The sequence below is a fragment of the Saccostrea echinata genome, unplaced genomic scaffold, assembly GCF_033153115.1.
Source record: "Saccostrea echinata isolate AGI-Se365-2 ecotype Australia unplaced genomic scaffold, CSIRO_AGI_Sech_v1 ptg000002l, whole genome shotgun sequence".
Classification (NCBI taxonomy): domain Eukaryota; kingdom Metazoa; phylum Mollusca; class Bivalvia; order Ostreida; family Ostreidae; genus Saccostrea; species Saccostrea echinata.
Window position 1 is genome coordinate 1,431,316 of NW_026889751.1, and position 25,060 is coordinate 1,456,375.

Sequence of the window (25,060 nt, forward strand, 5' to 3'; positions counted from 1 at the left end):
AAAGTGTTATCATATTATAATAAATATGGGAAATTCAAAACTGATATTGAATAAATGGAGGACAAAAGTAAGCATTAAAAAAAAAAGATGTAACTGTCAAGACTCTACTTTTACTTACAGACACACAGACAAGGGGGTAACCAGGGGAGGGGTCCTCTTTATAGTCCTTTTGTATATTATCTAAGTGTAACAGAGATACCACCTGTGTCAGAAAGAAAACAAACACATATTTTTAAAGGATACAGTCTCTTTGTTTTGATTCTTCAAATAAATTTATCTGTTTATCCTATAAAGCAACATAATTTCTGGCATTTCTCAGGTCATGCAGTCACTTTCGCAAGAAATCTGTTTTAAGCTTTACAAAACATTGCTGCAAATCTTTTTACATTAATCATGCTCCTCAAAGCACTTTCTTCTCTCAAGGCTATAGTTTACTTACCAGTTAAAACTGTAGTGCATAAAGTGACATTAAAAATATTTTAAATTTGGTAACTATGAGACTCATGAGGTGAACTTCTTAAATAAAGTAACATTTCAAAGTTTAAAAGCATTAAATGTAACATATGTTATGAAACTTAAATCTATTAATTATAAAACTTTAAAACAAAAATCAATCAAGAAATGCTTTTTTTTCTTTTCAGAGACAGGTAAGTAGAAAAAAACAAAACAAAACAAAGTGTACTGTATTCAACATACAATGGGTGGAGCAGGAAAGATAAGACTGCCTGATACTTCATCGTCCAGTATAGTGACTTTGGCCAAAGCCCTGTCTCCCAGGCCCGCTCCTGTTGGGTCCTCTGGACCAAGTATGACCCGAAATGACTCATGCCACTCAATATTGTTGTTATGGAGGATCTCCACTGGAAAATCTATGTACCTCTCCCCTGCAAAAGCCCAGAAAAATGTACAACTGTCTATAAACATTTACATCTCTATTAGGTACAACTCTTCCTCTTGGTTTAGATCCCAATTCTTAGCTAAAGATTCCTCAAGGTTCACTGACCCTCCAAGAGAGATAACTCTCACTAGTATTAACCACTATAAGAAGAATCAGTCAAGTTAAAAGGCCATTTCTGTAACATTTTGTCTCACAAGGAATGCTGAAATTGTTTACATTTCAGTTGTGTGAACAGAGTGATGGTGAACCTTAAAGATTATCAACAGAGACTAACGTGTTTAGAAAGTTATTATCTGACTTTTAGCATTGTAGTCTACTAACCTGGTGAGAATGTTATAATCTGACTTTTAGCATTGTAGTCTTTTCCTGACACAGCTGAGCCATCTCTTGTACTACAGCGGACGGTGGAGGTACCACTTACATCCCCATTTCTGATAATTCTCAGACTCACTATACCCGAATGATCACCAATGCTTGGCTCATGAATTGTGTATTCTTCTTGTTCAAACTGAAGTGTTGGAGCTACAATAACAATTATCTAAGCTTAAACATATACGAGGGTTGTTAGAAAAGTTCGCGGACACTTTGATTTACGGAAAATCTATTGTGTACTATGAGGTATGACCTATGTCTGATTAAATTACTATCTTTTGTTTATTAGTATGTAAAAAATCAGGTCCATTTACTAAAATTTTGAAAATTTACAATGATTTTACAATGCGGTCATAGGATTCATGGAGCAATCACTTGACGTTAAGTGACGTGACAACCAGATTTCAAACCCGTTAAGCTTTTAAAAGTTCTAAATATCTTTCATTTCTTTCAACTTTTCTTGTCTTTTTCTTCTTAAAAATTAAAAATTCTATATCAAGACATGTTACTTTTCTTCTATAATGTCTTTTGTGCTGTTTCGGTTATTAGAGATATCTTAAAATAAATGTATACGCAGTTAAGCAATCAGGTAAGGAAACAATGCAAAATCCATAGGCGCAACGTCCATGCGATAAGTGGGGTATTGAGGTATCGATGGAGTTGATCATCAAAAATGTTAATCCTTCCATTTTTATAAAACTAGCTACCATTTGAATACTTTTGTCCTTTGTACGTGTAGAGAATTTCCAGCAGCATCTAGAAGCATTTTAGTCTATTTTTAGACATTTTCCTGTATGCACACATACTTTTTTAGTAGCTCGGTGCTCCATGACGTTCAATGACGTTCCCATTCTTGGCTTTGTTTTTACGCGTTGATTATTTATAAATGGCTATAAAACAGTCATACATCCTCCAATTTAATTCAAAATTTCGGCAAGTGACGTTTCATGAATACTATAGCGACAGGTAAAATATCATAATTCTTTCTGCGCTACAACTGTGCAATTTTAAATTTCAATAAAAAGTCTATGCAATGTAAACATACGAAAAAGTAGCATGCTCCGTGAAGCATGTTTTATCAAAATAATATAACTGTATATTTTTTAAGGATTACTGGAAAACATCAAACCTTTGTATATTTACTGGAAAATAGGTAAAGTTTTTATCTGGAGAGTTTAACCGGTTTTGTGGAAATAGTGCGCTCACAATGGAACATGTCCGCGAACTTTTCTAACAGCCCTCGTACATATGGATTATAGGTAATAAATTTTGCACAGGTTTTTTTTTTTCTGAATGCAGTGCAAATACTGAGATCATTGACAAGCAGATACTTACCATCTTCTGGGTTGATGATTGTTATTTTGACCTTGACCTGGTTTCCTACAGCTGCTTTGGTATCCTTGGTGCCTTTAGGTTGAGTTAACCAGACAAAAAAGAATTCCACTGGTTCATTGTCACTATCATCAACAATCCCAACAGAACAGTTTTTCACCTTCCAAAGGAAAAATGAATAATATTTAGGGTTTTCCCCCTAAGTATGAGCCATTTCTCACAATTAAGTTTTTATATTCACCATGTATATCAGAACCACAAGATTTTCTTCATTCTTTGACATATTTTACCTGTTCTCCAGGTAGAAATGTTATTCTTGAGGCTTCAGTGAGTGGTCTTTCACTGTAATCCATCATGACTACTGCAGTGTTTTGTCGTGTGTAGCAGATAACTGAGGAATTCTGGCTGGTATCTCCTAATCTTCTGATGGGGATGTGTACCACTCTATCATTCTCTTTTACGATCATCTCAGTGTATGTAAATTCCATAGTTGGAACTAAAAAATCATTACTTATTTTTCTAGCACATTGTATATTGTTTAAACTGAAGTAACAAGAGGCTCATGGGCCTTAACAGCCACCTGTATCTCACATGTTAGTTCTACAAGTTGGTCTGTTATAAATTTTCTTGCTAGTGATTGATATTTGAATGCATTTCATGATTCATGATTTTTGTTTCCCCTGTCTTAAAGATACCATGCACAACAGTATATGGGCTTGATAAACAGGCTTTGGAGACGATAAAATGGACTAAAGTTTACAGACACACAGTCTCAATACAAACAAATTGGAAAGATAGTAATAGACCTTTGAAGTCACCTTAAATAAATAGGTGATTTTAATATTCACTGAAAAAATTAAATGATCAGACACTTACTGTCTAAATGACCATCATAAATAGTAACAACAGCTGTGTGGGGAATTCCCAGGGAACTTCCTACTGGAGTACTCAGCCAGACAACAAACGTCTCATTGCCTTCTAGCCTTGGCTCCACACTGTCATCCAAAAGAGTCAGATGACATTTCTGTTTCAGAGACACAAATAGTAGTTAGTTAATAAGTTGGTACGTTTTAAAAATGTAGTTAATTTTCATACAGTTGGATTCACATTGTTTATAACTAGAAATACATCCATAGGGCATAAATGCACCACCAAGGGTATATTAATAATGCAACATGAAAATTTGTGTTAGTGTATGAAGTTTGATGAGAATATCTTGAATAGTTTCTTCAAAAATAGAATAAAGATGATGAATTCTCACCAAATTATGTATAAGTGCATAAGCATACATAAAAATATCTTAAATGGTTTCTTTAAAGCTAAGCAAAATGCAAATTTAATAAAAGTGAAATCAAGGTCAAAAAATGTTGATGCAGTTGAAAAGCTTACATCCGTGTGTATTAGCATATGAAGTTTGATAAAAATATCATTAATGGTTTCTTTAAAACTGAGCTAAACACAAATTTAAGAAAAGTGAGGCCAAGGTCAAAGTAAAGATCAAGGTCAAAAAATGTTGATGCAGTTGAATAGCTCTCATCAGTATGTATCAGCATACAAAGTTTGATATAAATATTGTGAATGGTTTCTTCAAAACTGAGCTAAACACTAATTTATGAAAATTTAAGTCAAGGTCAAAGGAAAGGTTAAGGTAAAAAAATGTTGATGCAGTTGAATGGATTACTTCAGTATGTATCAGCATATGAAGTTTGATAACACTATTTTGAATGGTTTGTTTAAAACTGAGCTTAACATTAATTTAAGAAAAGTGAGGTCAAGGTCAAAGGAAAGATCAAGGTAAAAAATGTTGATGCAGTTGAATATCTCTCATCAATACGTATCACCATATGACGTTTGATAAAAATATCTTGAATAGTTCCTTTGAAACTGAGCTTTGAACCGAGCTAAATGCAAAGCATGACAGATGGACAGATGGAAGAACTGAAGGATGGAAAGATGGAAGGACAGAAGATGGACATGACAAAACTCTATATGTCCCGGCCATATTCATGGCAGGGCATAAAAAGCACTGTCTGCAATGTTCCAGACTTTATATATTTAATTTAAATCTAATAATTTATGGTAAAGTTTTATTTTTTGTTAAACGTGTCTGGTTCAAAACTATCCACACACTATATAAAACCAACAGTCCTTGACAGTCAGTATCTCTGCTCACCTGAGAGGATTGGCCTGGAGCAAAGGTGATCTGGGTGGAGCTCGGTATGTAATCCTCACCGGGGGTGGCTGAGGGTGGTTCTGAGAGTCTGGTGGCACACCAGACCACAGAAGTATGGGAGAGGTCAGACCCTGACCGGAGCAGCTCCACCTCCACATCTCCAGCATCTTCATCAAAATGGTAATAAGGCAAGGACCAATGTATGCTGGACTCTAATGTCAGAGACAAATCAGTAAATCACACTGATATTATAGTTTTTAATTGTTTTATGTTTTATTCTTTACTTAGGTTTGCCTACCATCATTAGGTCCATCAATAATGACTGTAGCTGAAGACAGAAGTCCTATCCTGGCATTGTAAGAGGGATCCGCAAGTCTTAGTTCAAGCTCTTCAGAGCTTTCAAAGATACTGTCATCTATCACCTAGTTAACAAATTGAGAAAACATTAAAGTGGATTGATTGATTGTATGTTGTTTTACGTCCCATTCGAAAAGGCACTAGATGTATTGTAACAAGTCATACACTAAAATTCAGTGATAAAAATTCACTTTAAAATATTAATTTTACCCTGACACTGCATGAAGCACTGATGATTCCAGCAGGAAAGATAACTCTGTTCCTGTTGGAGTGTGTCCTGGTGATGTAATCCGAGCCCGATTCCAATCTGTCTGGACCACTTCCTCGGGAGGTCAGAGGGACAGTGTAACACACTACAGATACACTGTCACTCACATCACCTTTTATGACAAAGGAGAGAAGGACTTTCAAATTTTTTTACTTCTAGCGGCAAAATTTTAATGAACAGCACAGTTGCTTATTTGGAAATTTTCTTTTTATCAAACATAGATAATCAACTTTAAAAATTTTCCAATTCTGAGTAGGTCAATTTTCCTTGAAATAAGTTTTACAAATAGTCTTTTAGTTTTCTTCACTATTTTTGTATCTTTCATGCCCCAAAATAAGTGTCCATGACCCTTCACTAAGAATCCCACTATGGACATTACTTGAGATGGACACAGTAATTGTACAAATAGCTCCACTCACCTGATCTTGTGATGGTTGCCTGTAGATATCCATCATTTTCACTGACGTGGTATACAGATTGATTGAACTGAAGCAAGGGTTCTACAGACAAACAAAGATTACACTGCACATTTATATAGGAACAGAAAAATAACAGAGTTTTATACTTGTCCTTTTAAATATTTATTTATAAGGCCAACATTTTTTTATTTTCTGTTTTACAGGATTTTTTTTTCAAAAATCTGAGTCGGGGGTCGAAATAAAAATAAAAATAAAAGCTTGAAATTTTAGCAGTCGGTCAGAAAAATAAATATAAAATGAAAAAATGCAATAGAAATTTTTATTTTTAATTAAGGACGGATTTTTTTGTATTACCTTAATTTCTTACGAAAACGGTGTTATTTGAAAAACTTATGTATACAAAACACAGAATTGGTACTGTTAATGTATGTGTATCAATGAACTATTTTAAATTTAACTTTCTCTTAGATATTTGGGACAGGGGATGCATTTCTAGTACTTACAGCTTGCAGTTTCTAACATTAATGCAAATCAAACATACAAATCTATAGTCTTCTCTCAGTTGTCAAATATCATAGTGCCACCACAGTAAACCTACAGGACTTATGTCACACCCCTCACAAATTTTTCAGAATCTTTTATTTTTCGATATTCAGCAAATTACAAGATCTGAGGATTTTGGACTAGCTCTGGCAAAGTTATGGCGAAAATACAGTGAGACATTCAATGGATCAGCTAAAATAAATTAATTCACAGAAGTGCATGTGAGACATGATAAAAAGAAAAGTTGTACAATGTTTTTTTAACGCTATTCCAACTAGAAATCTGACCAGTCAGCAAGGGCCCCGCGGAGGGTTAGAAATATAAGGGTGCAGATTAGGGGATGAGAATTTTACTTGATTCCAAAAAATTTCAAAATATATAAAGAATAAGCAACAGCAACTGCTAAATATCCAACAATCTGTAAATAGTATCCTTGTATTTACATAAGGCAGTAAAAAACATCATATCTGTAATAACTCAATTAAATGTATATTTAAAAATGAATGAAGCATGTGTTTTCTAAAATGCCAGCCTTCAGTGAATGCAAATATCACCCAGGCTTGACCTTAACTCCAAAACAAATATCAGTTGCAGACAAAGGTGTTAATTAATCTTAAAGTGACAGAAAGATAACCCTCTAAAATATTTTGCAAACCAGCAAGATAATCAAACCCAAGGGATTAATTATACTGCTCTCTCAACCTTTTCTTCTAAGTTTACAATAAGAACTTTTTCAGCAATGATAGAATAAGGGTATTATCTGAATACCTGTTAAAATAAATAGTATGCTTGAATTTACATAAGGCAGAAAAAAGAAAGAAAAAAGAAAAAAAAAATAATTATAAAAAAAAGATATCTTTATCTATATCTTGTTTTTAGAATTCAATAAAATCATAACTCATTGTGTATTTTACCAAAATAAAGTATGAACATTATTTAAATCCACATTTCAGAGAATGTAAACATCATTCAGAACTGACCTTAACTTCAAAACAAACTTCATTTGCAGACAGAGGTGTTAATTAATATCAATGTGGCAGATAAAGATAAATGCTTTGGATTTTCTTCAAGAGGAAAGTTAATTAATCCCAAGAGACTCATTGCAGCCTTTCATAGTTTACAATAGGAACATTTTCAGCAGTTATCTCTCTTTGCCCATTCACTCTTATATAAAGTTAAGGAATACACCCCACCACCCTAGATCCAAACCGGATGACATAGAGAACCAAACTTAGCATCAAAATATGTCTTACTGCCTATTCAACCAACATACCAAATTTGAACTTAATTGGTCAACCCTAAAAAAAGTTATTAGAAAAAAAACAGAAAATTTGTGGACGAAGAATGACAGACGGATGGACAGATGGACAGACAGACAGAGTGATTACTATAGGGCACCCGCAAATCCTTGCGGGGCCCTAATTAATATATGTGGAAAAAACGTACTGCAATATCTCTGTTGAAAACATATTCAAACTTCCTCAACTGTAGTATATTTGATCTCTTTTTTTCCTTATATTTTTCTTTCTGAGCATGCTTACTTTCAACATAATTGTAGAAAATACACATCTTTCCCATAGTATACACATGTAAAATATTCATGACAATATTCTATTTACTGCAGAATTCAAAAATTTAATTGCTGAAACTGGTTCTAATCCACAACTTTTGAATGAAAAAAAACAGGACTTGAATTTAAATAATATTTGTAAGGGCATATCATTTACAACAATACTTTTCCCTAGTGGTAAAAAAAGTTGTTTTACTAAACAAGAGATACATACGTATACAGCTGATATACACTATATCAGCTGATATTAAATATTCCATAAAACAATAAAAAAGGGAAATAATGTCTTGTATCAATCAAGCATATATTTTCGTAGGTAATTTTGAATTCCAATATTTGTCATAAAACAAGAGGCCCAGGGGCCACATCGCTCACCTGAGCACTATGACTAGGAAAAAGCAGAAATCACTTCAATCTTGAAAGGTTGAAAAGTTTAAATATAAAAGTGTGAGGGGGGGGGGGGGGGGTGTCATGAATTGAACAAATTTGAATCTACATTATCTGAGGATGCTTCCATTTAAATATGACCAATCATGGCTTTGGTGTTCTTGAGTAGAAGATTTTTAAAGATTTAACCTCTGTATTCCTATGTAAAACTTTGATCACCCATTGTGGCCCCACCCGACCCCCAGGGGTCATGTTTGAACAAACTTGAATGTACACTATCTAAGAATGCTTCCATATAAATATGACCAATCATGGCTTTGCTATTCTTAACAAATTGTTTTTTTTAAAGATTTTTACTATGTGTTCCAATGTAAAACTTTGATTGCCCATTGTGGCCCCACCCGACCCCCGGGGGTCATGATTCGAACAAATTTGTATGTACACTATCTGAGGATGCTACCATATAAATATGACCAATCATGGCTTTGCTATTCTTAACAAATTGTTTTTTTTAGAATTTTTACTATGTGTTCCTATATAAAACTTTGATCGCCCATTGTGGCCCCACCCGACCCCCGCGGGTCATGATTTGAACAAATTTGAATGTACACTATCTGAGGATGCTACCATATAAATAGGACCAATCATGGCTTTGCTGTTCTTGAGAAGAAGATTTTTACTATGTGTTCCTATGTAAAACTTTGATCGCCCATTGTGGCCCCACCCGACCCCCGCGGGTCATGAGTTGAATAAATTTGAATCTACACTATCTGAGGATACTTCCATGTAAATATGACCAATCATGGCTTTGCTGTTCTTGAGAAGAAGATTTTTAAAGATTTTTCCTATATATTCCTATTTAAAACTTTGATCGCCCATTGTGGTCCCACCCGACCCCCGGGGGTCATGAGTTGAACAAACTTGAATCTACACTACCTGAGGATGCTACCATATAAATAGGACCGATCATGGCTTTGCTGTTCTTGAGAAGAAGATTTTTACTATGTGTTCCTATGTAAAACTTTGATCGCCCATTGTGGCCCCACCCGACCCCCGTGGGGTCATGAGTTGAACAAACTTGAATCTACACTACCTGAGGATGCTACCATATAAATATGACCAATGATGGCTTTGTTGTTCTTGAGAAGAGGATTTTTAAAGATTTTTCCTATATATTCCTATGCAAAACTTTGATCGCCCATTGTGGCCCCACCCGACCCCCGGGGGTCATGATTTGAACAAACTTGAATCTACACTACCTGAGGATGCTTCCAAGTCAATATGACCAATTATGGCTTTGCTGTTCTTGAGAAGAAGATTTTTAAAGATTTTTCCTATATATTCCTATATAAAACTTTGATCGCCCATTGTGGCCCCACCCTACCCCCGGGGGTCTTGATTTGAACAAACTTGAATCTACACTACCTGAGGATGCTTCCAAGTAAATATGACCAATCATGGCTTTGCTGTTCTTGAGAAGAAGATTTTTGAAGATTTTTCCTATATATTCCTATATAAAACTTTGATCGCCCATTGTGGCCCCACCCGACCCCCGGGGGTCATGATTTGAACAAACTTGAATCTACACTATCTGAGGATGCTACCATATAAATATGACCAATTATGGTTTTGCTGTTCTTGAGAAGAAGATTTTTAAAGATTTTTCCTGTATATTTCCTATGTAAAACTTTGATCGCCCATTGCGGCCCCACCCTACCCACGGGGGTCATGATTTGAACAAACTTGAATCTACACTACCTGAGGATGCTTCCACATAAGTTTCATGTTTTCAAGCACAGTGGTTCTTGAGAAGAAGATTTTTTAATGATGCCATTAATTTTTCACGAATTCTTAATTATCTCCCCTTGGAAGAAGGCGTGGCCCTTCATTTGAACAAACTTGAATCCCCTTTACCCAAGGATACTTTGTGGCAAGTTTGATTGAAATTGGCCCAGTGGTTCTTGAGAAGAAGTCGAAAATGTGAAAAGTTTACAGACGGACAGACGGACTACAGACAAAATGTGATCAGAAAAGCTCACTTGAGCCTTCGGCTCAGGTGAGCTAACGAGTGAAAGTTATGACTCGAATTTCCTCAGTCACGCCACTTTCTACCAGTTCTATAGTGTTCTGTTCTGTCGTTAATTGTAAAAGAAAACATTATTGTCTTAAAATTAAGTTTAAAAAAATCTTCAAGACGTATTTTAATGTATGGAAGCAATTGCCAAAGATAATACGTACTCAAAACCTTTCAAAAACAAGCGGTTGACAGAACTTCGATTTCCACATGACCCTCTGCATGACATTTGATCAAGATTACTGTTTCGTCTATTTCATTCAATCTTTCATTAAGAGTTAATCTAAAATTTATACTTTTTCTAATATGAGACATTGACACGTCACTTTTTAAAATGACTATTTAAAAATATATGAAACCCTCCGATTCTGACATTTTGGCACTATGCTGTGCAGTGACTATTCACGCTTCAAATACTGTGATTGGATGAATATATTTACCTCAGCCAATGACAAATTGCATTTTGAAAGGCTTGTGAAAAGTTTATTTATATTTCTTTTATTTTTTCAGTGACTATAAATAAACTATTGGCGGGAGAAAAAAAAATAAAACTCGAATTAGGGACTTTTATTTTTATTTCATTTTAGCCCAAATTAGGGTCGGCGCTCCCGTAAAACAGGATATAAAAAAATGGCCTAAGTAAATTCAGTGAGCAACAACACTATTTGAAGGAAAATGTCTCAGATGTTCATAATCTATAGTCATTTATTCCTGAATATTACAGACTGGGTTGATAGGATTAACACTTTTCCCATAATCTGTTTACACTTAATTTTCAGAAATGCTCATTACAAACCATCTTCAGGGTCCATTATAGACACTGTGGCTCTGTTTTTCCTGCCTAAGAGAGTGTAGATAGGTTGATAGACCTCAACATAAAACTTCTCTGTTCCCTCATATAGTGAGTCATCATTGATAATGATATTACACATCTTAGAATCCTGCATCTCTTCAAACTGGATCTGTCAAAGAGGTGAGCATAATGAAATTCATTTCCAATATTTCATAAATTGTTTGAATTTTAATAGAAACAAAACAAATTAGTCATTTTAGGGGAAATGTTACTGACATGATCTTAACTAAGCTTTACCTGTCCTGTTTTTTCTACAAAGTCCTGAGTCCCAGGCCTGGACGACACAGTCTGAGAGGTGGCTGTTATAGGAATAGTTCTACATGACACCACACAGTACTGAAAAATACATTTTTTTGTTTTTCATTTTTTTTTGAAAATTAGCTAATCCATATGAGTAATTCAATCTTTCCTTTTTTTAACAAATGCTTCCTTTTTGTACTGAACTATAAGCATTGATACCTGTTTCAGATTGCCTTTCCTGTTGACTGGGACTTGGACGATGCCGGCGGTTTCTGTAACATTTACAAGGAAGTGGTCAAGCTCTACAAATGACCAGGTGATGTAGAACTTGTTACCGGCCACTGTATTAGGCTTACTGTCCATCAGGTCAAAGATAAAGTAATCCTGAGCCACCGAGATGTCCCCCGTCAACACATAACGGATCTTCTGGTTGTTTAAATCCACTGTAAATCAAAAAATACAATATTATCATAGATATATACAAGTTCATTTTTAAATCATTTATAAAACTTAATTTTAAATACTTTGATATTCCAAAGACTTTTGAAACCATTCCCGATTTCCTTTGATAAGAAATCACCTTGTGCTCAAGTCTTTATTCAATATCATAAATAAAAGTGGAAGCAAATGTAAAATCAAGCACCTTGTGAGAAGATAGATACTGGTCTGCCAGGAGTGTCAGTCCTTTCCAGCTGACCATAACGAGGATGATGTGTCACATGGTACATAACTCTGTTTGGGGGAGTGTCCACATCTGTTGCCAACAACTCCTTGTTTGTTATGAAGTTTGAAATCTACATAACAGCAACCAAAAAAAAAGTTAATAATATACAACATCTTTTTCCAAACAAAAAGTCCATGGATCACAATGCTCACTTGAGTAACTAATTTGAACAATTTAGAATCTACATTGTGTCAGGAAGCTTTCACAAAAATTTCATCTTTTCTGGTCTAATTTTTGAGAAAAAGATTTTTTAGAAATATTTCAATGTAAAACTTTGAGCCTCTATTGTGGCCCCATTCTATACCCTGGGGACCATGATTTAAACAATTTAAAATGTTATGAAGCTTACATATTAGTCTCTTCTTCTCTGGTCGTCCAGTGATTCTTGAGAATATTTTTCCCCATATATTCCAAGGTAAAACTTTGTTTCCCTATTGTGGCCCCAACTATCCCTAGGGGTAATGATGTGAACAATTTAGAATCTACAATACTTCAGAAAGCTTTCACATTAAGTTTCAACTTTTCTGGCCTAGTGGTTCTTGGGAAAAAGATTTTTTAATGACCCCACCCTATACATTTTCTTGATTATCAACCCTAAAAGGGGGAATGAATATTCATTTGAACAATTTAGTATTCCCCTTTACCCAAGGATACTTTGTGCAAACTTTGGTTGTAAATGACCTAGTGGTTCTCAAGAAGAAATTAAACAAGAGGCCCATGGGCCACATCGCTCACCTGAGCACATTGGCTAGGAAAATGCACAAATCAGTTCAGTATTGAAAAGTTTACATGGGGGGGGGGGGGGGGGATTGAATTTTAAACTACCTGTGGATGCTTCCATATCAATATAACAAATGACTCTGCTGTTCTTGAGAAGAAGATTTTTAAATATTTTTTCCTATATATTCCTTTGTAAAAATTTGATACCCCATTGTCGCCCCTCCCTACCTCCGGGGGTCATCATTTGAACAAATTTAAATCTACACTACCTGAGGATGCTTCCATATCAATATGACTAAACATGGCTTTGCTGTTCTTGAGAAAAAGATTTTTAAAGTTTTTTTTCCTATATATTTCTATGTAAAACTCTGAGTGTCTATTGTGGCACCACCCTTCACCCAGGGGTCATGATTTGAACAAACTTGAATCTACAATACCAAAGAATGCTTCCATATCAATATGACTAAACAGGGCTTTGCTGCTCTTGAGAAGATTTTTAAAGTTTTTTCCTATATATTCCTATGTAAAATTTTGATCCCCCATTGTGGCCCCGAATTATCTCCAGGGTTCATGAATTGAACAAACTTGAATCTACACTACCTGAGGATGCTTCCATATCAATATGACTAATCATGGCCTTGCTGTTCTTGAGAAGAAGATTTTTAAAGTTTTTTCCTATATATTCCTATGTAAAACTTTGATCCCCAAATTGTGGCCCCACCCTACCCACAGGGGTCATGATTTGAACAAACTTGAATCTACACTGCCTAAGGATGATTCCATATCAATATGACTAACAAGGCTTTGCTGATCTTGAGAAGTAGATTTTTACAGTTTTTTCCTATATATTCCTATGTAAAACTTTGATCCTCCATTGTGGCCCAATCCTAAGCCCAGGTGTCATGATTTGAACAAATTTGAATCTTCACTGCCTGAGGATGCTACCATATAAATATGACTAAACAAGGCTTTGCTGTTCTTGAGAAGAAGATTTTTAAAGATTTTACCTATATATTTCTATGTAAAACTTTGATCCTCCATTGTGGCCCCACCCTACCCCCAGGGGTCATGATTTGAACAAAATTGAATCTACACTACCTGAGGATGCTTCCAAATAAATATGACTCATCATGGCTTTGCTGTACTTGAGAAGAAGATTTTTAAAGGTTTTTCCTATATATTTCTCTGTAAAACTTTGATCCTCCATTGTGGCCCCACCCTACCCCTGGGGGTCATGATTTGAACAAACTTGAATCCACACTATCTGAGGATGCCTATATGTAAATATGACTCATCATGGCTTTGCTGTTCTTGAGAAGATTTTTTAATATTTATTCCTAAATATTTCTCTGTAAAACTTTGATCCTCCATTGTGGCCCCGACCTACCCCTGGGGGTCATAATTTGAACAAACTTGAATCTACACTAACTGAGGATGCTTCCACATGAGCTTCATCTTTCCTGGCCCTGTGGTTCTTGAGAAGAAGATTTTTTAAAGATGCTATTAATTTTTACTAATTCTTTATTATCTCCTCTTGAAAGAGGGCATGGCCCTTCATTTGAACAAACTTGAATCCCCTTCACCCAAGGATACTTTGTGGCAAGTTTGGTTGAAATTGGCCCAGTGGTTCTGAAGAAGAAGTTGAAAATGTTAAAAGTTTACAGACAGACAGACAGACGCCGGACAAAAAGTGAGCAGAAAAGCTCACTTGAGCCTTTGGCTCAGGTGAGCTAAACAAGAGGCCCATGGGCCACATCGCTCACCTGAGCACATTGGCTAGGAAAAAGCACAAATCACTTCATTATTGAAAAGTTTAAAGGGGGGGGGGGGGGGGCTTGGATTTTGAACTACCTGAGGATGCTTCCATATCAATATAACAAATGGCTTTGCTGTTCTTGAGCAGAAGATTTTTAAAGATTTTTTTCCTATATATTCCCTTGTTAAAACGTTGATCCCCCATTGTGGCCCCACCCTAACCCTGGGGGTCATGATTCGAACAAAGTTAAATCTACACTATCTGAGAATGCTTCCATATCAATATGACTTAACAAGGCTTTGCTGTTCTTGAGAAGGAGATTTTTCTGTTGTTGGAAAGATTTTTTCCTATATATTCCTATGTAAAACGTTGACCCCCCATTGTAGCCCCACTCTAACCCTGGGGGTCATGATTTGAACAAAGTTAAATCTACACTATCTGAGAATGCTTCCATATCAATACGACTTAACAAGGCTTTGTTGTTCTTGAGAAGAAGATTTTTCAAGATTTTTTTCTATATATTCCTATGTAAAACTTTGATCCCCCACTGTGGCCCCACCCTAACCCTGGGGGTCATGATTCAAACAAAGTTAAATCTACACTATCTGAGAATGCTTCCATATCAGTATGACTTAACAAAGCTTTGCTGTTCTTGAGGAGAAGATTTTTCAAGTTTTTTTTCTGTACATTCCTATGTAAACTTTGATCGCCCACTGTGGCCCCACCCTATCCCCACCCTATCCCCAGGGATCATGATTTGATACAAACTTGAATCTGCACTACCTGAGGATGAATCCAGATCAATATGACTAATTGTGGCTTTGTTGTTCTTGAGAAGAAGATTTTTCAAGATTTTTTTCTATATATTCCTATGTAAAACTTTGATCCCCCATTGTGGCCCCACCCTACCCCCGGGGGTCATGATTTGAACAAATTTGAATCTGCACTACCTGAGGATGATTCCATATCAATATGACTAATTGTGGCTTTGTTGTTCTTGAGAAGAAGATTTTTCAAGATTTTTTTCTATATATTCCTATGTAAAACTTTGATTCCCCATTGTGGCCCCACCCTACCCCCGGGGGTCATGATTTGAACAAATTTGAATCTGCACTACCTGAGGATGATTCCATATCAATATGACTAATTGTGGCTTTGTTGTTCTTGAGAAGAAGATTTTTAAAGATTTTTTTCTATATATTCCTATGTAAAACTTTGATCCCCCATTGTGGCCCCACCCTACCCCTGGGGGTCATGATTTGAACAAACTTGAATCTACACTACCTGAGGATGATTCCATATCAATATGACTAATCGTGGCTTAGTTGTTCTTGAGAAGAAGATTTTTAAAGATTTATTCCTTTATATTCCTATGTAAAACTTTGACCTCCCATTGTGGCCCCACCCTTACCCAGGGGGTCATGATTTGATCAAACTTGAATCTACACTATGTAATGAAGGTCTCACATAAGTTTCAACTTTTACAGCCCATTGGTTCTTGAGAAGAAGATTTTTAAAAGATACCACCAAATTTTCACAAATTCTTAATTATCTCCCCTTGAAAGAGGGGGTGGCCCTTCATTTGAACAAATTTGAATCCCTTTTACCCAAGGATGCTTTGTGGCAAGTTTGGTTGAAATTTGCCCAGTGGTTCTGGAGAAGAAGTCGAAAATGTGAAAAGTTTACAGACGGATGGACAGACGGACAGACAGACGGACAGACGGACGACGGACAAAATGTGATCAGAAAAGCTCACTTGAGCCTTCGGCTCAGGTGAGCTAAAAAGTGTGAAAAGTTTACAGACAAATTGACATACAAGTGGAAAGATGGTGTCAGACAAGGAGTAACCTGAGCTTTAAGCTGAGGTGAATAAAGTATAAGAAATGGTAACATACTTGTCCATTAGAATTTTCCAAGAACTGTAAACCTAGATTTGTGTGAAGGACTGGCATACCATCATCTAGAGGTAGGACCTCTATGTTAAAATCCTGCAAAAGAAAAAAATAATTATTCACCCTTCTTAACTCTTTGATATATGCATCATTTCAATTAGAAATTCCATGCATATTTGAAAAACCAAATTTCAAAAAGTTACTTGCAAATATACTGAAAACAAAGATTGATTTGCACCTTTAATCTCATTTCAGGTGAATTTTTAGGGAGTTATTTATACTTGTGACTTTCTATAAACTTTGCTAATAAAACTGAAGCTAGTAACTATTCACATGCCTGTGGGATTTGTAAGGGAATGTCTGAACAACTGTAAATCACCTTTAATTCATGAGAACTTTATTTTTCCATAAATACACAATACTGTCTGCTCGTGAAAATTTCTTTCTTGCATATAATAGTATTATTAAAGATCATATAGAACAATAAAAAGAATTCACATAAATTTTAACTCATTTATAAATACAATATTAATATCTCATGAAACTAGAACTGTCCAAAAGGGACAAATACCCCCCGCTGGGTTTTTCAGAGAAAGTACCAAATCACTAATGTTTTCTAGATGTGAGAGGTGTTCACAATTTGCTTAAAAATTTAGAGTGAAAATTTAATTTAATACTCATTATATTTTTTTTAATGAATGAAACTAAGGTGCAGCCTAATAAAACATCAATACTAATAATTACAGTGTTTTTTATTACATTGAAAAAATAGTTTGCAACTATCTGTCATCTTTGTGAGACATGACACTCTGCAAATTGATTGTTGAAAAAAAAATTATCATAATTAATTATACAAAATCAAATTGATCTTAATACCTTTATATCAAACTCATTTTAAAAATAAAAGGCTGGTTCCAGTAACTATGTATTTTGACAGACATAAATTACAATTAAGAGACTTAGACAACAAAGATCTTTATTTCTTTCTGCCCAATTCCCAGGAGATATAGATAAGACCTGCTTGATCACAGATGCCCTAACAGCTTCCCACACTGAACTCATTAATTAATCTTTAACTGGATGCATGTCCACTCATTACTCCCAAGGGACAAATGGATTTACACTATCTGCTATGTAATGTAAAAACAGTTTTAATACTTTGTGATTTTTTTTTTTAGTTCTAATGAGTTGTTTTAAGCTGTAGTTCACATTTTTGTACATACGAGTGGTGATCAAAAAGTTTGCGAACTAATTGGATAACTTACATAATATTATTCAAAGTGGGATTTTGAGTTTACTCTTTTTCAAAGTAGGCCCCTCTTGCTTTTATGCACTTTTGCCATTGGTCTGCCCATGCCCGAAACACATCATCCAAGCCATCACGTGACATGCTTCTTAGCGCCTTGTTCACAGCAGTACCAAGATCTTCTCGGGACTCATATTTCTCTCCCCGTAGGTTATCCTTCAAAACTGGAAATAGCCAGAAGTCACAAATTGCCAAATCTGGGCTGTAAGGGGGGTGAGTTAGGTTTTCTATACCCAGTGTTTCCATGGTGTCCATCACAACCCGACTTTTATGGCTAGGCGCGTTATCCTGGTGCAAAATGAATCCAGCTCGTATCAGATCAGGGCGCTTTCTCTTTACTGCTCTCATCAAATCTGATTTGATAACCCGCGCATAGTAATCTCCAGTAACTGAAGTTTTAGGTAGTACCATGTGATTTAGAATAATTCCGTTGATGTCACAGAAAACAATGAGCATAACCTTCCCTGCAGACTTCGTTACACGTGCTTTCAATGGTGATGGAGAGGAAGAATGCTTCCAAATTGAACTTTGTTGTTTACTTTCTGGTTCATAGAAATGTACCCATGTTTCATCACACGTTATAATTCTATTCATGAAAAAATTTCCTTCTTTTGCATATCTACTGACGTATGACTTGCAAACATTTACCCGCATCTTCATTTGTTCTGGCAGCAGGAGGCGAGGAACCCACCTTGCACAAACTCGCCGCATTTTAAGCTTACTCGTTAAAATCTCCTGAACAGTTCCATAAGACATGCTAAGATCATCAGCTATTTCTCTAATAGTAACTCTTCTATCTTTCATCACAAACTGTTCAACCTGAGATACATTTGTCTCTGTACTAACGTTCAGTGGGCACCCAGATCGATCATCATCTTTCACAGAGTCCCTTCCCTCAATAAAACGTTTCATCCACTTACTTATTGAACTTTTTGCAAGCCCACTATCCCCATATACTTTTTGTAAATCATTGTAAATTTCCGTGAAGGATTTTCCGAGTTTTACGTAAAACTTTATATTTGTTCTCTGCTCAAGTATGACTGACTCATCCATTTTTGTCACAGTCGCCTCTATATTGACGTCATTTTTACATCATGACGTCATAAATATGATGCAAATTACAAGATAACTCATGCTACATCAAGCACATGTTTAGGACTATATGTGTGCCAAAATTCATTCTGCTCTGAACTATGGATAGATAGATATAGAGTTAGTTCGCGAACTTTTTGATCACCCCTCGTATGTTCTAGATTCTATGTCTCAAACCTTAGACATGAACCCAAAATGTCAATAAAAATGAAAAAAAAAAACTGTAAAATGCAGAAAAATTATCAAATAATGTTGAAAATACCAGGTGGACATCTTCATATGGTAAATAATAAGTGTACAAATTTTCATACAAATCTACGCAATAGTCTCTGGGAACAGATCCGGACAAAACCACATAATAAAAATGAAAAAACACCTGTAAAATGCAAAAATATTATCCAATCATGATGAAAATATCAGGTGCACACCTTCATATGGCGAATAATAAGTGTACAAATTTTCAGACAAATCCTTGCAACAGTTTCCAAGAAATGGTCTGGACAAAATCTCGTCTACAGACAGACAGACAAGCTGATTCCAATATACCCCCCCTAAACTTCGTTTGCGGGGGGTATAAATAATGTGTTCCAAAAATTTGGTGATTTACAGTATGCAAGTATTCACCTGTGGTTTGGGGAGGGAATATTTGAACTAAGTAAATATTTATCTGTGGGTTTGGGGAGGAAATATTTAAGCTAAGCTAATATTTAATTCACCTGTGGGTTTGGGGAGGGAACGCTGATGTCTCCTCGTCGTCCATCCCTCTGCATGGAGAACATTTTGGTGGTGCCGTCAGTGACAGTGAAGGAGAAGCTGTCTGCCTGAGTCTCACTGCCATCGTGTAGATAACTCACTCTGTTGTCGTAGATGTCAGCCATAGTAAAGGAGGAGATAGTATGATACACAGTACCGTCCGATGCCTGGAGGATGCCATGGTGTGGAGGATTTACAACAGAGAATTGTAAATGTTTCTCCTGTAACCAAATAAGGACTCAAATGTGTAATGTGAATTATCTTCACTAAAATACTGACAAAGTTTTACACATTCCTGCATTATGTGTATATTTTTGTCATAATAATGAGTTGTTTTAACTTTGATCTTGACCTTTGACTAAATGATCTCAAAATCTAAAGCTGACTCTCTCTTCTACCTTCTACTTATGAAGCTAATAGTAATACATAGTCTGTAAGCTGATTTATATGCAAGATGTGTCAGAAAAGTGTTCATGGACAATTAATTTTGACAAATTGACTTCAAAACTTTGAACTTGGCCAAGTGACACTAAAATTTACAGGAATCTTCCTCTAATCTTTCTTCAACTTTATAGTCAATTTGAAGTCCATAGAACTGAAATTCATTGCATCATAAAGTGTGAACAGACAAACAAGTGATCACATTGATTAAAATACAGCACCATATTGCAGGATTCTTAATAAAATACATGCATACAGAGTGTCAATATTGCTCCCACCCCTCTGTGAACTATAATTCAATTCTCTTTAACCTTTACTGGTATTTGCTTTTTTCCCTCACTGTAAGTACCTGTATTTCAGATTAGCTCCTTTCTATGACTTTTTACCTCAGTATCTTGATCCACTGCCTTCAGCTCAAACTCAGTGATAACTTTCCTCACCCCCTCCTGAACTGTTAATCCATTATTTATAACCAGGGGGATCTCATCATCCACTGGCACCACAGTTATTGTGAATTTATGGGTCACCTGTAAAATAAGACATGTTCTGTCTAAATTCAATACTGGTCTCCCAAGAGAAAAATTCCATTTAAGTCACAGACCAAGCTTACCTCATTAGTGCCATCTGTGACAGTGTATGTAAAGGCATCCATGTAATCTTCTGTTGAGCTGGTGTGGTAATACACTACACTGTTAGCTGCCAGGTCTGACTGGGTAAACTCTGACACAGGTATTCCTGTGGAGAATGTAAGGTCACCTTATACAGTAATCAACTTTCTATACATTTCATACCACTTATGGATTAATTACTGTAATAATTCTGCTGTGCTGTCATGATTCATATCAGCAGTAACAGCTTTCTTAAAAGCTTGCTCAACAACAGCCATCTACATTTAATTCTTATCATACAATAGTATTTTAATTTATTGGACTAACATTTTTTCTATCCTATTCATAAAGTATTATATGCTAATTTCCAACAATTTAAATTTCGATCTCAACCACTGCCTAATGCCATACAATAAAATAAATCAAATTTTTAACTTTGTAAAGCCAACATAAAGAAAACTCCCTAACTAATGTTCATACCTGGATTTCCTGTGAGTTCCAGATGACCCAGTTTGGGTGCAGAGACCAGGAAGTACTGAAGGGAGGCTGGCTCCGAGTCCACATCAGTGTATGAGAGGAAATGAGAGGTTAGTCTAGCACTGGAGCCCTCCTTCACTATCAACTCTCTGTTGGCAATAGCTTGGGGAGGATGTCTGTCCTCTTTATGAAATCAAACCACATCAAATGCAGGTACACATTCAAAAGAAAACGGAAGCATTTTCAGAAATATTTCATGGAAAAATTTCGTTTGATACCATACCTATGATAGTTATGAAGAAATCTTGATCAATCAGTTTGTTGCCTTCACTGTCTTCTACATCAAATTTGAATAATACAACCCCAGTCATCTCCCCTGCTTGATGGACAAACTGTATATAGCCACTATTGATGTCCGACTGTAAGAATGTACGGATTTTTCCTTTGGAGGAGATCAGTGCTGAGTTACCTCCCTTTACATACTGTAGATGGCCTGCTGGAGTGTCCTGGGTGATGGTGTACAGTAACATGGAGTCCTCAGAATCAATGTCTGTCGACTGAAGGTCCTTAGATTTTATAAAGGTCATTGATCCTACAAGATAAACAAGAGGCCCATGGGCCACATCGCTCACCTGAGCAAATTGGCTAGGAAAAAAAGGCAAAAATCAGTACAGTATTGAAAAGTTTACAGGGAGGGGGGTGTTGAATTTTAAACTACCTGATGATGCTTTCATATCAATATAACAAATGGCTTTGTTGTTCTTGAGCAGCAGATTTTTTTCCCATATATTCATTTGTAAAAATTTGATCCCCCATTGTGGCCCCACCCTACCCCCGGGGGCCCTCATTTGAACAAATTTCATTCTACACTACCCAAAGATGCCTCCATATCAATTTGACAAATCATGGCTTTTCTGTTCTTGAGAAAAAGACTTTTTCTTATATATTCCTCTGTAAACTTTGATCACCCATTGTGGCCCCAACCTATCCCTGGGGTAATGATTTGAACAAACTTGAATCTTCACTATCTGAGGATGCTTCCATATAAATATGACCAATCATAGCTTTACTGTTTTTAAGAAGAAGATTTTTAACGATATTTTCCTATATATTTCTATGTAAAACTTTGATCCCCAATTGTGGCCCCACCCTACCCCCGGGGGTTATGATTTGAACAAATTTGAATCTTCACTACCTGAGAATGCTTCCATATAAATATGACCAATCATGGCTTTACTGTTTTTAAGAAGAAGATTTTAGAGATATTTTCCTATATATTTCTATGTAAAACTTTGATCCCTCATTGTGGCCCCACCCTACCCCCGGGGGTTATGATTTGAACAATTTGAATCTTCACTACCTGAGGATGCTTCCATATAAATATGACCAATCATGGCTTTACTGTTTTTAAGAAGAAGATTTTTAGAGATATTTTCCTATATATTTCTATGTAAAACTTTGATCCCCCATTGTGGCCCCACCCTACCCCCGGGGGTCATGATTTGAACAAACTTGAATCTTCACTACCTGAGGATGCTTCCATATAAATATGACCAATCATGGCTTTGCTGTTCTTAAGAAGAAGATTTTTAAATATATTTTCTTATATATTTCTATGTAAAACTTGGATCCCCCATTGTGGCCACACCTTACCCCCGGGGGTCATGATTTGCACAAACTTGAATCTACACTACCTGAGGATGCTTCCATGTAAATATGACCAATCTTGGCTTTACTCTTCTTAAGAAGAAGATTTTTAAAGATATTTTCCTATATATTTCTATGTAAAACTTGGATCCCCCATTGTGGCCCCACCCTACTCCCGGGGGTCATGATTTGAACAAACTTGAATCTACACTACCTGAGGATGCTTCCATAAAAATATGACCAATCATGGCTTTGCTGTTCTTAAAAAGAAGATTTTTAAAGATATTTTCCTCTATTTCTATGTAAAACTTGGATCCCCCATTGTGGCCCCACCCTACCCCTAGGGGTCATGAATTGAACAAACTTGAATCTACACTACCTGAGGATGTTTCCACATAAGTTTCATCTTTCCTGGCCCAGTGGTTCTTGAGAAGAAGATTTTTAAATGATGCCATTATTTTTTCACTAATTCCTAATTATCTCCTCTTGAAAGAGGGTGTGGCCCTTCATTTGAACAAACTTGAATCCCCTTTACCCAAGGATGCTTTGTGGCAAGTTTGGTTGAATATGGCCCAGTGGTTCTTGAGAAGAAGATGAAAATGTGAAAAGTTTACAACAACAACGACAACAACGACAGACAACGGACAAATTTTGATCAGAAAAGCTCACTTGAGCCTTTGGCTCAGGTGAGCTAAAAAGAAAAGGAGAAATACAAGTCTTCAGAATGAATTTATATGTTCTCATGCACAAAGGAGCAGCCAAAATGTACATGAACCTGACTATGTCTCCAATGTCTATTATTTAAACGTCTAACAAACAGATACATTCAAACCAGATTCTATCCTTACCTGTATTGACCCGGAGTCCTCTGTTAACTGACACCCGAGGCGTCTCATCATTGACTATTCCTATCACTATAGGGAGGGTTCCCTCGACCTGGAAGTCACCATCAGACACGGAGAGGCCTAGGGAGTCACTCTTTATGTTACCTCCTGTGTGTCTATACACCATAAGATCATCCAGGACATTCTGAAAACACATCAAATATCAGCAGAATTCTAGGAAATATGACAATATACTATGTCAATGAAATAACAATCAAATAACAACAAATGCTATGCTTGTACCTGATATGTAAATCTGTATCCTTTTGAGAGCTCTTTTATTACTGGATATGGATGTCCTGCATTTGTTTTCAATCCAAATGTTCCTGAAAGAGAAATATTTCAGTCATTTACCAGTCAAGAACTCAAATTCAATTGACTAGAGATGTAAAGTAACTAGAAATCTGACCAGTCAGCAAGGGCCCCGCCGAGGGTTAGTAATATAAGGGTGCAGATTAGGGGATGAGAATTTTACTTGATTACAAAAAATTTCAAAATATATAAAGAATAAGCAACAGCAACTGCTAAATATCCAACACTCTGTAAATAGTATCCTTGTATTTACATCAGGCAGTAAAAAACATCATATCTGTAATAACTCAATTAAATGTATATTTAAAAATGAATGAAGCATGTGTTTTCTAAAATGCCAGCCTTCAGTGAATGCAAATATCCCCAAGGCTTGACCTTAACTCCAAAACAAATATCAGTTGCAGACGAAGGTGTTAATTAATCTTAAAGTGACAGAAAGATAACCCTCTAAAATATTCTGCAAACCAGCAAGATAATCAAACCCACGGGATTAATTATACTGCTCTCTCAACCTTTTCTTCTAAGTTTACAATAAGAACTTTTTCAGCAATGATAGAATGAGGTTATTATCTGAATACCTGTTAATAAGTACTCTTGAATTTACATAAGGCAGAAAAAAAGAAAAAAAAAGAAAAAAGAAAAAAATAATAAAAATGATATCTTTATCTATATCTTGTTTTTAGAATTCAATAAAATCATAACTCATTGTGTATTTTACCAAAATAAAGTATGAACATTATTTAAATCCACATTACAGAGAATGTAAACATCATTCAGAATTGACCTTAACTTCAAAACAAACTTCATTTGCAGACAGAGGTGTTAATTAATCTCAATGTGGCAGATAAAGATAAATGCTTTGGACTTTCTTCAAGAGGAAAGTTAATTAATCCCAAGAGACTCATTGCAGCCTTTCATAGTTTACAATAGGAACTTTCTCAGCAGTTATCTCTCTTTGCCCA

The 25,060-nt window shown here is 35.7% G+C and overlaps 1 protein-coding gene across 1 annotated transcript in view; it reads right to left on the minus strand.

Moving 5' to 3' along the window:
* Window positions 1-25,060, minus strand: part of LOC133204885 (extracellular matrix organizing protein FRAS1-like) — a 37,715-nt gene that overhangs the window by 5,283 nt on the left and 7,372 nt on the right. The window contains exons 15-36 of the mRNA XM_061340631.1: window positions 24,030-24,112; window positions 23,751-23,931; window positions 21,539-21,847; window positions 21,259-21,438; window positions 20,781-20,905; window positions 20,557-20,697; window positions 19,693-19,950; window positions 16,582-16,674; window positions 12,130-12,280; window positions 11,706-11,929; window positions 11,484-11,582; window positions 11,190-11,355; window positions 5,820-5,900; window positions 5,343-5,512; window positions 5,074-5,197; window positions 4,776-4,987; window positions 3,479-3,626; window positions 2,893-3,098; window positions 2,606-2,762; window positions 1,220-1,420; window positions 697-884; window positions 119-202 (exon numbers count right to left, since the gene is read on the minus strand). Coding sequence (XP_061196615.1) covers window positions 119-202; window positions 697-884; window positions 1,220-1,420; window positions 2,606-2,762; window positions 2,893-3,098; window positions 3,479-3,626; window positions 4,776-4,987; window positions 5,074-5,197; window positions 5,343-5,512; window positions 5,820-5,900; window positions 11,190-11,355; window positions 11,484-11,582; window positions 11,706-11,929; window positions 12,130-12,280; window positions 16,582-16,674; window positions 19,693-19,950; window positions 20,557-20,697; window positions 20,781-20,905; window positions 21,259-21,438; window positions 21,539-21,847; window positions 23,751-23,931; window positions 24,030-24,112 — 3,581 coding nt within the window. The remainder of the gene's footprint in view (window positions 1-118; window positions 203-696; window positions 885-1,219; window positions 1,421-2,605; window positions 2,763-2,892; window positions 3,099-3,478; window positions 3,627-4,775; window positions 4,988-5,073; window positions 5,198-5,342; window positions 5,513-5,819; window positions 5,901-11,189; window positions 11,356-11,483; window positions 11,583-11,705; window positions 11,930-12,129; window positions 12,281-16,581; window positions 16,675-19,692; window positions 19,951-20,556; window positions 20,698-20,780; window positions 20,906-21,258; window positions 21,439-21,538; window positions 21,848-23,750; window positions 23,932-24,029; window positions 24,113-25,060) is intronic.